This window comes from Vulpes lagopus, chromosome 24, assembly GCF_018345385.1.
Source record: "Vulpes lagopus strain Blue_001 chromosome 24, ASM1834538v1, whole genome shotgun sequence".
Lineage (NCBI taxonomy): Eukaryota > Metazoa > Chordata > Mammalia > Carnivora > Canidae > Vulpes > Vulpes lagopus.
The window spans coordinates 45,441,194-45,457,519 of NC_054847.1; the positions used below are offsets into that span (position 1 = coordinate 45,441,194).

General features: G+C 38.9%; 1 protein-coding gene across 5 annotated transcripts in view; it reads left to right on the forward strand.

Annotated features, from left to right (window-relative positions):
• Nucleotides 1–16,326, forward strand: part of SERPINB5 (serpin family B member 5) — a 79,029-nt gene that overhangs the window by 23,614 nt on the left and 39,089 nt on the right. For all 5 annotated transcript variants that reach the window (XM_041739954.1, XM_041739957.1, XM_041739958.1 and 2 more), the window contains one exon: nucleotides 12,947–13,031. In XM_041739954.1, the coding sequence (XP_041595888.1) occupies nucleotides 13,003–13,031 (29 nt within the window). In that variant the 5' untranslated portion in view covers nucleotides 12,947–13,002. The remainder of the gene's footprint in view (nucleotides 1–12,946; nucleotides 13,032–16,326) is intronic.

The window sequence follows — 16,326 nt, forward strand, 5'->3', positions numbered from 1 at the left end:
GGAGTAGTCTCCCCCACACATACCAGTGACTTGTACTCACTGTGGCAAGAGACCCCTTCCAGATAAGTCAGTCAGTTCCTACCAAGCTGGGGCTGCCCAGAACAATTGCTCCTTGTTTCTTCCCATTTAATAATTGTTTTGAGTCTCAATGCAACATAAGTTAAGTATAATAAAGAAAAGACTTAATCACTTATGTCCTCATTTGCAGTGTTTCATGTCTGACCTGGCACAACATCTATGGAGGGGTGTGACCCCAGCAGTCATCCTGCTTCTTCCTGGCCTATGACATCACCGGCTGCTACACTATTTGGGCAGATTCAAGCTTACTCACAGCTTTCAGTAGCCTGGGGCTATTTGGACACCGCCTTTAACTGCCCCACCCATGGCTCCAATAACTCCTGATTTAAGAGAGGGGCTCTCTCTGTAGTACTATTTTTTATTAAATATAGGAATGTTGTGTATTTTGTGCATTCACATAAGATTGTATTTTTTCTGAGTGGGTCACAACCCACAAACTTTGATTTTGAAGGTAGATTTTGCGTTTGAAAGAGGGACTAACATTCTAGGTTTTAGATTTTTCAGTAGTGCTATGGATGATTCCTAGAATGCTACTGAGAAGCATTGCTCCTGTATGATGTTGCAAAACAAGCCACTTGCCAGTGTATCTGTGCACAGTGTGAATGTCTCGTTCCTCCCCTGGGTGGTCCGCAGGGACACCTTCGAAGCAAGGGCTGCAGGGCTGCCCCCAACGTGCTCCCTGTGCCCGCTCCACCTTTCAGTGACAGTCTGGTTCATCTGGGTGGGTTTCTTACCTTTCTAGACCCTCTAAAACAGCTGTTGATTCTTTCAAGGAGTGTCAGCAAAGCACGATTTTCATTTAACCTGCGACTGCTTTGCTACTAGCCTTTGTATGTTGCTCTGACTTTCCTAAGGTAGTCTTTTATTTTTTTAAATATTATTTATTTACTTATTTAACACAGAGATAGATAGAGCCAGAGAGCATAAACAGGAGGGATGAATAGCAGAGGGAGAGGGAGAAGCAGACTCCCCACTGAATAGGGAGCCCAACCTGGGACTCAGTCTGGGGCTCCATCCCAGGACCCCAGGATCATGACCTGAGCCAAAGGTAGATGCTCAATCGACTGAGCCACCCAGGTGCCCCTGGAATGCCTTTTTAAATAACTACTTTACTGAGATATAGTTCACCTTAAAATTCACTCTTTTAAAATGCACAATTCAGTTGCTGTTTTTGTTGTTGTTTAGTACATTCGGAGTTGTGCAATCATCACTCTACCTGATTTAAGACATTTTTATCAACCCTAAAAACACCTGGCACCCATTCATGGTCACTCCCCATTTCATTCCAACTTCTCCTAGGCAACCACTAATCTACTTTCTGCTGCTGCTTTGTTGTTGTTCTTGTTTTTTAAGGATCTATTTATTTATTTTAGAGAGAATAAGAGAGCAGTGGAGGGGCAGACGGAGAACAGCTCAAGCCAACTGAGGGTGAGCCTTCCTGGGGGCTCGATTCCATGACCTGAGATCATGACCTGAGCCAAAATCATAAGTCATACACTCACCCAACTGAGCCACCCAGATGCCCCTCTGCTTTCTGCTTCTTTAGATTTGCTTATTCTAAGCATTTCATATGGACAGAATCATACAATATATGGTCCTTTGTGATTGACTTATTTCACTTAGCATAATGTTTTCAAGCCTCTTCGTCCATGCTGTAGCGTGAATCAGTACTAGCTTTCTTCTCATGGCTGAATAATATTGCATTGTATGAACAGACCACATTTTATTCATCCATGCATTAGCTGGTGTACATTTGGGGTGTTTTATTTTTGGCTATTATGAACATTGCTGCTGTGGACACTTACGTTCAAGTTTTTGTGCACATATGTTTTCATTTTGGGGGTGTATATACCAAAGGGTGAGATTGCTGGGTCGTTTGTTTGGTATTTTGAGGAACTGCCAGACTGCTTTCCAAAGCAGTTGTACCATTTTACATTCTAGCTAGAAATGTCTGAGAGTCCCAGTTTCTCTACACCTTTATTTATTTATTTTTTAAAAATATTTTATTTATTTATTCATAGAGACAGAGGCAGAGACACAGGCAGAGGGAGAAGCAGCAATCATACAGAGAGCCTGACGTGGGACTCGATCCAGGGTCTCCAGGATCACGCCCTGGGCTGCAGACGGCACTAAACCGCTGCGCCACCAGGGCTGCCCTACACCTTTAATATTTATTATTTTCTTTTAAATTATAGCCATTGTAGTGGGTCTGAAGTAGTATCTTATGGTTTTTATTTGTATTTTCCTAATCATTAATGAGATCGAGCATCTTTTCATGTACTTACTGGCCATTAATATACCTTCCTCGGAGAAATATCTATTCAAATCCTGAGCTCACTTTAAAAAAAAAGTTGTTTGCCTTTTTTTATTGGAAGATAGGAATTCTTCATATATTTTGGATTCAAACTCCTTACTTGATTTGCCAATGTTTACTCCCATTCTGTGAGTTATTATTTTTTTTTTGTCTTTTCATTTTCTTGGTGGTGTTCTTCACAGCACTAAAGTTTTAATTATGATGAAGACCAATTTACTTATTTTTTTCTTTTGTTGCTTGTGCCTTTTGATGTCCTAAGAGACCATTGATTAATCCAAGGTCACAAAGATTTCCTCCTGTGTTTTTTTTCTAAAAGTTTTATAGCATTTGCCTTAATATTTAGGTAATCTGGAGTTAATTTTTGCATTTGGTATGAGGTAAAGGGCCCAACTTTATTCTTTTGCATGTGGTTATCCAGCTCTCCCAGCACTATTTTTTGAAAAGACTCTCCTTTCCCCCATTAAATTGTTTTAGTATCTGCATTAGTCAGCTTGGGCTGCCAGAACAAAATACCATAGACTGAGTGATTTAAACCACAGAAATGTATATCTCACAGGTTTGGAGGCTGGGAAGTCCTAGATCTAGGTACTGGTTGATTCGGTACCTGATGAGTTTCTTTCTGGCTTGGAGATGCCTTCTTGCTGTGTCCTCATATCATGGAGAGAGAAAAATCAATCTTTGTCTCTTCCTCCCCTTATAAGGCCACTGATTCCTTATGAGGGACCCATCTATTGGAATTTCTATAGCCTTAATTTCCTTCCATCTCCAAATACTATCATATTGAGGGTTAGGGCGTCCACATATGAATTTTGGGGGGATCACAAATATTTAGTCTATAAAATCATTCCCCTGGCCCTGTCAAATTCATGCTCTTCTTGCATGCAAAATGCCTTCATTCCCTGAATAGCTCCAGGAATCTTAACTCATTCTAGCATCAGCTCTAAAGTGTAAAGCCCAAAGTTTCATCTCAGCATCATCTAAATCAGATACAGGTGAGACTTGAGGCATGACTCATCCTGAGGCAAAATTCCTCTCCAGCGGTGTATCAGTGAAACAAGACAAGTGATATATAATGATGGGAGAGGCATAGGATAGATTTTCCCATTCCAAAATGGAGAAATGGGAAAGAAGAAAGGGTGATGGGTCTCAGGCAAGTGCAAAACCTAGCAAGGGGAATTCCATCAGGCTTTAAATCTTATAACAATAGAGACTTCCTTCTCACAGTTCTAAAGGCTAGAAGTCCAAAATGAAGATACCTGCAAACTCAATGTCTGATGAGAGGGCCCACTTTCTGGTTCATAGATGGCTGTCTTTCCACTGTGTCGTCATGTGGTAGAGGGGTCTAGGGAGCTCTGTGGGGTCTCTTTTTATAAAAATACTAATCTCATAAATAACACCGAACCCCACACTCATGCCCGAAGCACGTCCCAAAGGCTGCACCTCCTAATACCATCACATTGGGCATTAGGTTTCAACATATGAATTTGTGTGTGAGGGGACATAATATTCAGCCCATAGCAACTGGCTAACTTAAGTGCTTCTCTGTATGACAAACAATTCTAATATAAATATATATGTATATATACATGTATGTATATATGTATATAATATATATATATTTATATATAGTTTTTCTTCATCATTCTAGACTTTTCTTTCACACTTGGATGTTTTCTCATACTATGAATTGCTATATATTTTGGCTATAGGTAAGATTATCCAAAAGTACCACACACCTTAGGTGAAAAAAAAAAAAGCTTACACATATCAGATTTTAGGTGTTAACAAACATGTTCTGGATCTTAAGAGACACTGAGGATCTGTGAGTAATCATGGTGACTCCCTACTCCTTTCCTTACACAATGATCACAGTTCCATTGATTTATAACATCCCTAGCTCTTTAACCGTTAACATTCTAACTACAGCATTATAAAAGAGGAGACCTAGATTTTATTTCCTTTATGTACCCAAGGTATAATCATTTGTATTTGCCTCAGAGAATTCTGAGAAAACTCATTTTTATATGGATAAAAGATTCCTGTAGGTTTTGTGTTCTGGTTTTAGATTAATTTTTAATTTTTATAACACATCTAGGTGTTATTTTGATCAAAGTTATAATTACTATATGCCATGTTTTATCTAGAATATCTTCTTGAAAGGGGAAGTATTGGTTTCTGCTCTTGTCAGTAGTGCTGTGGAGTCTTAATTATAAAAGCTATGTATGTTAATTGAAATACATTTGGAAATATAAGAAAATGAAATGAAACACAGAAACATTCTATGAGGTGTGAGTACTTTTGATCTTGCCCAAATCACATTGCTTTGGTTACTCTCCATCCATTCCAGAATTTCATCTTGATACTTCTGTGGGGTAAGGAGAACAGAAATGGGGAACAGGAGCTTGATTTCCTCAGAGCTAGACTTTGGATGGAAATGACTGGCCCCTGAGTATGCCACACCCTACTCTTGTTTGTTGGAGGAAATGGTTCTTCAGACCGTGACCCGTGGATCACCCTGGTTTCTTCTTATCTAGGTGGGACCCCCTAATTCTTTGCCCTGGAGTTCTGCTTATTTGAATATTCTACCTCAGGTTCAAAACATTTGATTTGATGTTCCGAATTCTTTTGTGTTACTGTATAAAGTGAACTAAAGTCACAAAGTTTTAGCTTTAAAATTCCACTTATTCTAAGGTTGCTCAAATTGATTTTTTAAAACTTTTCAGACTTAATGGAAAAATTACAATGATAATTCAAGGTATACCCTTATATTCTTTACCTAAATTCTCCAACTGTTATTATTTTACCTGATTGCCTTATTGTTCCCTCTCTGCCTCTACCACTTGAGAATAGTTACAGACGTGTAGCCCTATTACCTCTCAGTATCTGTCAATGAGAGTATTTCAACATGTGTTTCAAAACCAAGACATTTTCTTCCATTCATAGTACAAGTGTCATAATCAGGGAGTAATCATTGACATAATACTGTTATGGTTTTTTCCCTCAAATTTTTATTTAAATTCTAGTTAGTTAACATATAGTATAATATTGGTTTCAGGAGTAGAATTCAGTGATTCATCACTTATATATAACACCCAGTGCTCATCATAAGTGTCCTCCTTAATACCTACCACCCATTTAGTCCGTTCCCCATCCACCTCCTATCAACCCTTAGTTTCTCTATTGTCTTTTATGATTTGTTTCCCTCTCTCTCTTTTTTTGTTCCCTTCCCATATGTTCATCTGTTTTGTTTCTTAAATCCCACATATTAGTGAAATTATATGATTTTTGTCTTTCTCTGATTGATTTTTACCTAGTATAATACACTTTAGTTCCATCCACATTGTTGTGAGTGGCAAGACTTCATTCTTTTTTGATGGCTGAGTAATATTCCTTTGTGTGTGTATATGTGTGTGTGTGCGCGCGTGCCTGTGTGTGCAGCACATCTTCTTTATCCACATGGTACTATTACCTAATGCACAGGTCTCATCCACACCTTTCCAGTTGTCTTAATGTTTCAATAATGTCAGCAGGGAGTCTGCTTGTCCCACTTCCTTTCCCCTCCCCCCACTTGTGCGCCCACTCTCTCTCAAATAAATAAAATCTTAAAAAAAAAAAAGAAATACACCATGTCCAACTGTGTCTCCTTTTGTGATGATATCAACCATTGATGATCATGGCCTACTTGTACTAGTTCACTCACAGTTATATGGTGGTGCTCTGATCCCATCATTTCTTTATTCACTAGCTGGAATACAACTATAAAGTGAAAATTCTTTATCAATTGCTTAGTTATGAGATTTGCACAGAAAAGACAAAATATATGTTAGGTTCTTTCCCTTTTTTTGCATCTGTTCTCAAAACAGTAAATTGATTAAGACAGTATGTTCTTTAAGACAGTGGAAGAATGTAACTATGGATGGCGTTTGCTCATTAGCCAAGAATTAACCATACAAACTCTTTATGACAGTCTCATCTTTCATTTTCCTGAAGAACGTGCTAATGCAAATGGAAAATTCAGCATCTTTTGCCAGACAACAAGCATCGAGTGTCATGTGGCCCTTTTCATCTTCAAAGCATTTCAGGAATAATTATTTCTCTCATCTCCCTAACAGGCAGGTGTTATTAACCTCATTTGAAAGATAAGAAAAGGGAGACTTGAAGAAGATACAAGAGCAACCTGCCTCAAGCTGACAGGGCATCATGAAAGATGAGAATATAATTTGTGTATGGCTTAATGTAGAATTTCATGCTGGGAAGAAAGATTCAGAAAGAGCCAGAGAAAAAGAGAGTAGAGACCACTGAGTCAGTTCTGACACCATGGACTATGGAGGGTGCAGAAATTTGAGGACCTGCTGTGCCATGGGTATTATGAGAGAAGCATTTGACATTGTAATGTCTGACGCATGGCAGCTGGCGAGCAAATGTTTGTCAGATGACAAAAAACAAATATCTTGCCACATGTGGCCACTATGAAAATTCTTTTAGTGTGACAGGGACTGGAAACTCTCCACTAGATTCAGACCCCTCAACTATTGTACATCTGGCATTTGGAAGATGCTATTTTTCTCTAATTTAGTCTATACTGGTTTAGTGTACTGATTAATTCTTGAGTAAAGGCAAGATAATATTGATGTTAAGTTTTGAACATAGTTCCTACTGATAGATAACATTTAATTGTGAGCCTTGATCAAAAAAGAGATGATATAATTTTTGGGAATCAGTCGTCTCAACACCAGGGTTGGCATTCAGATCTTTCTTTCTTTCTTCTCTTTCTTTCTTTCTTTCTTTCTTTCTTTCTTTCTTTCCTCTCTTTCTTCTCTTTCTTCTCTTTCTTTCTTTCTTCTCTTTCTTTCTTTCTTCTCTTTCTTTCTTTCTTTCTTTTCTTTCTTTCTTTCTTTCTTCTCTTTCTTCTTTCTTTCTTTTTTTCTTTTCTTTTCTTTTCTTTTCTTGTCTTTTCTTTTTTTAAAGATTTTATTTATTCATGAGAGACACACACACACACACACACACAGAGGCAGAGACATAGGCAGAGGGAGAAGCAGGATCTTTGCCAGGAGCCTGATGCAGAACTTGATCCCAGGACCCCAGGATCACAACCTGAGCCAAAGGCAGATGCTCAACCACTGAGCCACCCAGGTGCCCCAGCATTCAGATTTTTCATCATAGAGATGATGAAGTTAAAATAATACCAATACCTTGGAGCTGGAACATACAGAATTTGTGTTCTCCACCCAGGCTAATTGCTCCACCAGCCTGTAATTGCTTAGACTTGGACAACGTTGCCTCATCAGCACAAACATTGCTGCCAGTGGTATGAGAGCGAGGTGAAAATCAAGGCAACGGAAGGAGTTTTTCAAAAAGAAGAAACCCAGAAGCCTCCTTCTGACATTAGTTTTGTCTTATAGTCACCTAACCACCTCTCTTAAACTAAAATCCAACTGGTGAGCTTAATGATGACTTGAGAGCTTATCTCCTCCTTGAAAAGAACTACAAATACATTCCAGGCACTCCAGACTTTTAGTTCAGGAATCAGATGCTACATGTAAGACTTCCCAGGTGAGAAATCTCAGTTTAATTTGCACTTCCTGTTTCTTGTCTCTTTTTAATTCTCAATTCATGTGCCAATAAACCTATTTATTGACTTATTTTTTTCTTTTTCTTTTTTCTTTTTTTTTTAAGGAACTGCATTCCTTCTTAGCTTTTTTCCTAACATAAACTAAAGCTAGCTTTGATGTTATGGCTGCTCACTGTTTAAAGGCATCCTTGTAATCTTTTGGATAGGTAAAGAGGAGGGAGGAGGGATCCTGCCCATCTAACACGGCCTCCTCCTACTCCAATTCTACTCAGAGCCTTGCTTCACTTTCCTTAGGCTCCTCCTTCTCTGGCTAATGATACCTTCCTGTGAAGTCATGTATGTTAACGCTAGTTCGCTCAAAGAATCCAGGAATACTAGAGGCTTGAAGAAAGTAGGTTGAAAACTAATATGAAGGACACATTGTTTACACAGGGAGAGTGAATACATCATCCTTGTAATACTAACAAGTGGTGGAGCTGAGAATATAATTCAATTTAGGGGTGAGCAGCAATCATGGCTCTATCATAGAGGGAGGTGTTAGGAGACTCCCATAAGGGAGGGCAGCCATGACTCCCGCCAATGAATGGCCCTTTGCTCCAGGGGTGGGAGGGAACTTGATTCTAAGTGAGCCATGGTGGTGGTTTGCCTTTGCAGTGAGTCTTTGGGCTTGAAAAGAAAACTGATAATAGATGTCAGGGGATTCATCTTTGATTCATTTATTTTCTTCTGTTCTTGAGCTATAATTAGGATTCTACACTTATTTGCTACCTTTTGTGTGTGTGGTTTTTTTTTTTAAGAAGTAGAGGCAATATGGCATTTGTACAGGCTTGGCCTTTGGAGTCTGAGTTCTGGGTGTGAGCTTAACTCCATCTCTCCCTAGTAATTACTTAAATTTCTAACGTCACTTTTCTCATTTATAAAATTGGAATCATGATATGTAACTGACTTGAAAGAGATACACAAAATTCCTTTGGGGAAATGCTGGGTGTAAATAAAAACTCTTAAGTTGTAAAGTACTAATATGAAATTTAACATGAAATATTAAATACATACTCCCTTATTCAAAGTCTTAATCCTCCTCTCTTACTATTAGTAAATTTAGCTTTTATTTTTGTTTTTCATATTTTTATTTTGCTGTTGCTCTTTGCTATTTATAAGAAACCCAGACCTAAATGTAGAAAGGGAAGACCTTGTAAAATTTTGGTGTGTGTATGTTTGTGTGTGTGTGTGTGTGTGTGTGAGTGCGTATGTCTGTGCATGCATGTGGTACAACCAGTGATTTGTGGTTCCTCTAAAATTTTTCTTGACTTAATTTTTTTTCCATTTAATAAATAATCTACACTTTTTTTTCTCTATATTTACTATCTAGGTAACACTAACTTCTCTGAGATTTGTAACCTCATGACAGGTTTTAGTGAGTAAAAATCACGATAGTTAACATTTATTGGACCTTTATTGGTGGCAGGCAATATTCAAGGCACTTGATAACATGTTCTCTCATTTAGTCCCCATTAGACGAAGAGTTGCTCATATCACCTCATATTACAGATGAGGAGACTGGGGTGAAGTGAGTTTAGCGATTGTCCAAGGCCATGGAGTCAGTAAATGGCAGAGCTGGGAATCAGCCAGTCTCATGCTAGAATCAGCACAAACCATTGGATGGCCTGTGTCAGTGAGGAAACTGACAGAAGCCTGTGATTTTGAAGGGATGATCTGTGAACAACCAGTCCTGAACCACTGAAAGGAATTCAGATTCCAGGGCCCAGACATATTGAATCACAGTGTCTGGAGATTTGGATCTGGTCTGCACTTTGACTATACTTCCTCTCCTGTCCCCTTCTTCTCGTCCCCCTACTACTCCTCTTCCCCCACCCCCATCAAAATTCTGATGCACAACAGTGTCAAAGAACCAGTAATGTGAGCATTTTGATCTAATTAGATAGAAAAAGAAAACTTTGATTTATTTACTATAATTTTTAATTCTTTAGGTTTCAAAATACTAAAATAGCACCTCTCTTGGAATTGGACATCAGTTGCTTTCATGACAGTCATTGTCTGCACTCAACATTGCTGCAGATAGCTTATTGCTTTCCTACTATAGATTTCTGCTCATGAATAGTTTTTATAAATTTATGGTATGTTTATGTAACGTTAGTGTGCAAAGCACTATGTGAGTTCTAGGAAGGGGAATAGGAATGTAGAGATAAATAAAATGTGGTCCTGCTGTCATGTGGTTTGGGGTCTACTGAGAAGCCATGCTCAAATGCACATGATATGTGGGTGTGAATGAAGGGATACACATACAGAATGAGGCTCAGAGAAGAAAGGTCAGGTTCAAGTATCACATTGGGAGGATTTGGAGCTCCAGCAAGCAAATCTCAGGGTCCTCCAGGACTGGGGGAAATGATGACACTGGATAGAAAGTTTCACCTTTAAATCTCATCTCAGGAGGTAGAGCCCTGAACTAGAGTTCTCATGTGAGGAGCCTGACATGGTGCCTTAGATACATAGTGTGGGTTGACTTATATATTTCTCCTCCTTCCCCCAAATTCCTTGGAACTCTCCTTGAAAATTTCCTCCTTTAGCAAGTGAAGCCAGTTGACTTCATGTTTCTAAGAGACAAGTTCTTACATCCACTGTCTCATTTAGTTGGTCCTGTTATCACAGAACTAATGATCATGAGAGGAAGGAGTGCTTCATGTATTTTACATAACATATTCCGTAGTCCACATGAAATGGATACATTAAAATTCAGATTAAACCAAGAGGATGGTGCTTCTTACAAGAGTGCAGTGTATTTGTTGAGGGTACCACTTGGATTTAAGCCAGAATCTGGTTCTACCATTTACTATAACATTGTGACCTGAGGGAAGTTATTTTGTAGCCCTGTCCCTCCTTTTGTTTTTAATTATAAAATGGAATAAAAATAGAACTTATATAAAATAGGTTATTAACAAGCAGCTAGTGAAATTCTTACATCACTTTTAAAAATGTGCGTATGAGAGAGTGTGGGGTTAAGTTTCACTATTTGGAAACAAGGGGTTTGGACTTGGTGATGGCCAAGTTTCCTTTAGAACTGCTTGTGGACTTCTCCTTGAGAAGTCTCCTTTGAGACTTCTCCTTTAGTTGCATCATGTAGCCAGATACAGAGCAAGGCCTGCAACTGAGTCAGCATGGCCGCTGATCCTGTGGGGGAGGAGGTGGGAAGAGGGAGAAAGAGGGCCAGGCCTGTTCTCACTTGTGCTCTCCTCCTGGGGTGGGGATCCTCTTGGAGGTGCTCCAGGGTGTTGGGCTCCTGTCCTCCTTGGCCTGGCTCATCTAGGGAGGGGTTGGGCCTGGTTGCTAGACTCAGATGTGACACCAGTTTCTGCGGGGCTGCTGAGCGGTCCTGGACCTCTTTAAAGGATTCTATGGAATTTCTGCTTCTTAAAAACACCATTTTGTGTTTGAGTTGTATAGCCTTTATTGTACAGCACGGGTAATCATTGACTACAACTAGAGATTTATTATGCAAAGGCCCAGTTGTGGCAGACAGCTTTTTTGAGAAGTAACTTGTGAAGAAACATAACTTTCAATAATAAGAAATAAAATATGATTCTAGGAAATTGGGCAGATACAGGGAAGCATCGAAAGAAACTAAAAATCACTTTCAATTTCATCAGCTGGAAAGAATTACTGTTAAATTATTTGATGTATTGTCTTTAAGTCTTCTGAATACACACACACATCATTTGTCAACCTTAAGTGCATTAAAGCAAGAACCAAAGTCTCTAAAAACGAATATATATATACCTTCTGATATGCAACTTAATCTTATGAGTGCTACTCTTCAAAAACATATATTTTCCTTATAGATGGATATTCAGGCAGGCTCCTTGATATGAGAAGCAGGCTCCTTGACAGAGAGCCCAGTGTGGGACTGGATTGCAGGACCCTGGGATCGTGCCCTGAGCTGAAGGCAGACACTCAACCACTGAGCCACCCAGGTGTCCCAATAAATAATAGCTTAAAAAAAAAAGTGGACATTCAGCTGGTTGCTAGTTTTTCTGTTATAAATAATATTACTGTAGATATTTCTGTACATTAATCATTTACTTTGTCAATTTTTAAAAAGATTTTGTTTATTTATCCATGAGAGACAGAGAGAGAGGCAGAGACATAGGCAGAGGGAGAAGCAGGCTCTCTGTGAGGAGCCTGATGGGGAACTCGATCCCAGGACCCTGAAATCACACCCTGAGCCCAGGGCCGACGCTCAACCACTGAGCCACCCAGGGGTCCCTTTATTGGTCAATGTTAAGAAAGATTTCTAAAAGCTGTATTATTGGGTCAAAGGGGATGAATATTAAAAAGGTAATATATTGCCAAATTATTTCCCAGAAGAGCTGACTAATTCACATTTCTTTTTTTTTTTTTTAATTTTTATTTATTTATGATAGTCACAGAGAGAGAGAGAGAGGCAGAGAGACAGAGGCAGAGGGAGAAGCAGGCTCCATGCACCGGGAGCCTGATGTGGGATTCGATCCCGGGTGTCCAGGATCGCGCCCTGGGCCAAAGGCAGGCGCCAAACCGCTGCGCCACCCAGGGATCCCCCTAATTCACATTTCTATCAGCTGTATTGAAGTTCTTATTTCTACTGGATGTTTTGGAAAGATTGTATTTTGATTCTTATATTTGTTCCTTTTGTAAGAATTACATATAAAAGAAAAATTATAAGATACAAATATTTGAAAAACTGAATGAGAAGTCACTGGATCACATAACTTGATTACCTAATGAATTTAAATCCAGTCATTAATGAATTAATATATTTAATTTTCATGTCATTTTTATGTGACATTCAAAGCATTCCATACTATTCATTTCCCAGAGTTGTTGAGCTTTTTTTGGTTAGTTAAGGGCAAGTTTCACTCTGTGACCTTTACATCTACAGGGAATGTTAGAACCAAGAGTCCAACCCCTCTCTCCTTTTTACATTGCAGGAAGCTGAGGCCCAGGGAAGCTAAGTCTCTTGCTGATAATTAATACCTACTGAGCCATGGAGTGTGGCTTAGAATTGACTCTGAGGTGAGTTGAATCCTCTTTCCCACACTGTCACATTCTTTTCCTTTATATTCATCAACCGAATATAAGTGATTTGATATTTGAATTTGATTTGAATTTTCTGCTTGGATATACCTTGACATTCAGTATGAAGAATTACATCACTTATGCTATCTGGTATTGGTTTAATTCTAGAGTCTTGTTTTACCCCCCCTTTTTTTTTTCAGTGTAGGTTTTTTTCCCCCTGTAACTTTGCATCTGAGTAGAAATTTCATGTGAGTCATTTTCCATTACAGGTTATCATTTAATATAAAATTTCTTCTAGACAGAATTTTAGCCTTCTCTAGATGTTGATAAGTCAAAAAGCATGAAAGACGTGTTAGGCTGTTGAATTCTTAAAATGGACATAGTTTAGGTAAATGATTATCAATCTGGGTTTTTTTTAATAAAGATTTTATTTATTCATGAAAAACACACACACAGAGGCAGAGACACAGGCAGAGGGAGAAACAGGCTCCATGCAGGGAGCCTGACGTGGGACTCGATCCCCATCTCCAGGATCACGCCAAGGCCGAAGGTGGCGCTAAACCGCTGAGCCACCGGGGCTGGCCCAAATCTGGGGTTTTGAACACATTTTTGTTTCTATCTCAATCAGAAACTCTAGGGTAAAGTTGCCTTAACTTTCTAATTTCAGTTTTTCCACGTATGAAAAGAAGGTGACTGTTTTCAGGGACTAGGTGGGGCCTTATTGTGTGATTTCTGTGAATAGCTGGAAATGTGCATGGTTCTCATTATTCCTCTGTTGTACAGGAGAACTTGCAGATGAGTCAGTGGGAATCATACCTATCAGCAGTGAAAAAAAGAAAAAAAACACTTGATTTGTAGGTATCTGAGGAGAGAATTCAAGAATTTTTGACTGAGGTAAGATGGAGGAAGAGTAGGGTCCCCAAGTCACCTGTCCCCAACAACTTACCTAGATAACTTTCAAATCATCCTGAAAACGTATGAATTCAGCCTGAGATTTAAAGAGAGACAGCTGTAATGCTACAGAGAGAAGAGTGCGCTTCTAACAAGTACAAATTGTTTTTAGCCACTCTGCACTGAGCAAAATTACTAGAAAGAAGAACTCACCACAAAAGAAAGAATCAGAAACAGTACTCTCTGCTACAGAGTTACAGAATTTGGATTACAATTCGATGTCAGAAAGCCAATTCAGGAGCACAATTATAAAGCTACTGGTGGCTCTGGAAAAAAGCATAAAGGATTCAAGAGACTTCATGACTCCTGAAGAGACTCCTTCTAGAATTTAGATCTAATCAGGCCGAAATAAAAAATCAATTAAATGAGATGCAATCCAAACTGGAGGTCCTAACGATGAGGGTTAATGAGGTAGAAGAAAGAGTGAGTGACATAGAAGACAAGTTGATGGCAAGGAAGGAAGCTGAGGAAAAAAAGAGAAAAACAAAACCTTTCCTTAATGAGGAAGGTTAAGGGAAGGGAAATAAAGGTAAAGGTTAAGGGAAGGGAAATAAAGGTAAAGGTTAAGGGAAATAAATGACAGCCTCAGAAGGAAAAAATCTATGTTCAATTGTGGTTACAGAGGACGCTGAAAGGGATAGAGGACCAGAAAGCATATTTGAACAAATCATAGCTGAGAACTTCCCTAATTTGGGGAGGGAAACAGGCATTCAGATCCAGGAGATAGAGAGATCCCCCCCTAAAATAAATAAAAACCGTTCAACACCCCAACAGGTAATAGTGCAACTTGCAAATTCCAAATATAAAGAGAAGATCCTTAAAGCAGCAAGAGACAAGAGATCCCTAATGTATATGGGGAGAAGTATTAGATTAACAGTGGAACCCTCCCACAGAGACCTGGCAGGCCAGAAAGGGCTGGCAGGATATATTCAGGGTCCTAAATGAGAAGAACATGCAGCCAAGAATACTCTATCCAGCAAGGCTCTCATTCAGAATGGAAGGACCTTCCAAGACAGGCAGGAACTGAAAGAATATGTGACCTCCAAACCAGCTCTGCAAGAAATTTTAAGGGGGACTCTTAAAATTCCCCTTTAAGAATAAGTCCAGTGGAACAATCCACAAAAACAAGGACTGAATAGATATCATGATGACACTAAACTCATATCTTTCAATAGTAACTCTGAACGTGAATGGGCTTAATGACCCCTTCAAAAGGTGCAGGGTGTCAGACTGGATAAAAAAGCAGGACCCATCTATTTGCTGTCTACAAGAGACTCATTTTAGACAGAAGGACACCTACAGCCTGAAAATAAAAGGTTGGAGAATAATTTACCATTCAAATGGTCCTCAAAAGAAAGCAGGGGTAGCCATCCTTATATCAGATAAACTAAAATTTACCCCGAAGACTGCAGTGAGAGATGAAGAGGGAAACTATATCATACTTAAAGGATCTATCCAACAAGAGGACTTAACAATCCTCAATACATATGTGGGAGCTGCCAAATATATATATATATTTACTATACTATTTTATATACTTTTCGTAGATACTGTATACATTGAACAAATGGAACTATTAAAATACAAATTGAGGAGTGCCTAAGCAGCTCAGTCACTTAAACACCAGCCTTCAGATCAGGTCATGATCCCAGGGCCCTAGAATCAAGCCCCAGGTTGGGCTCACTGCTCAGCGGGGAGTCTGCTTCTCCCTTTCCGTCTGCCTGAAGCTCCCCCTGCTGTGCTCTCTCTCCGTGTGCCAAATAAATAACTTTAAATAAATAAGTAAATAAATACAAATTAATAGAAATTTAAGGAATAGAAACTTAATATTTATGATGCCTAAATGAAATAGCCCATAAACTATTTTACCAGTAGGATACAAGATGAGATTTACAAATTAAATACTGTACATCAAGCAGTCCCTCTGCTCCCTCCCACCGCCAAGTCTGCAAACACAGTAAAAAGAGTTGCTTTATATCCCTCACTCATTTTTCCTTAATGTTAACATCTTCCATTACCTTACCAGAGATATCAGGAATAAGAAATTGACCTTGGCACAGTCTTACTAATTAGACTACAAACCTTATTTGAATTTTACCCATTTTTTCCCACTGATCCCCTCTTTCTGTTCTAGGGCTGTACTCAGGGTTTTGCAATTTTTTCTTAGTCTTCTCCATTCTGTAAATGTTCCTTAATTTTCCTGCTGCTTCATGACCTTGGCAGTTTTTGTTGATCCATCATTTTACAGAATGTCCATTAGTTTGGATCTGTCCAATGTATTCTAGTTGGAGTCAGATAATGTATTTTTGGTAAGAAAATCAGAAGAATTGATGTTGTATCC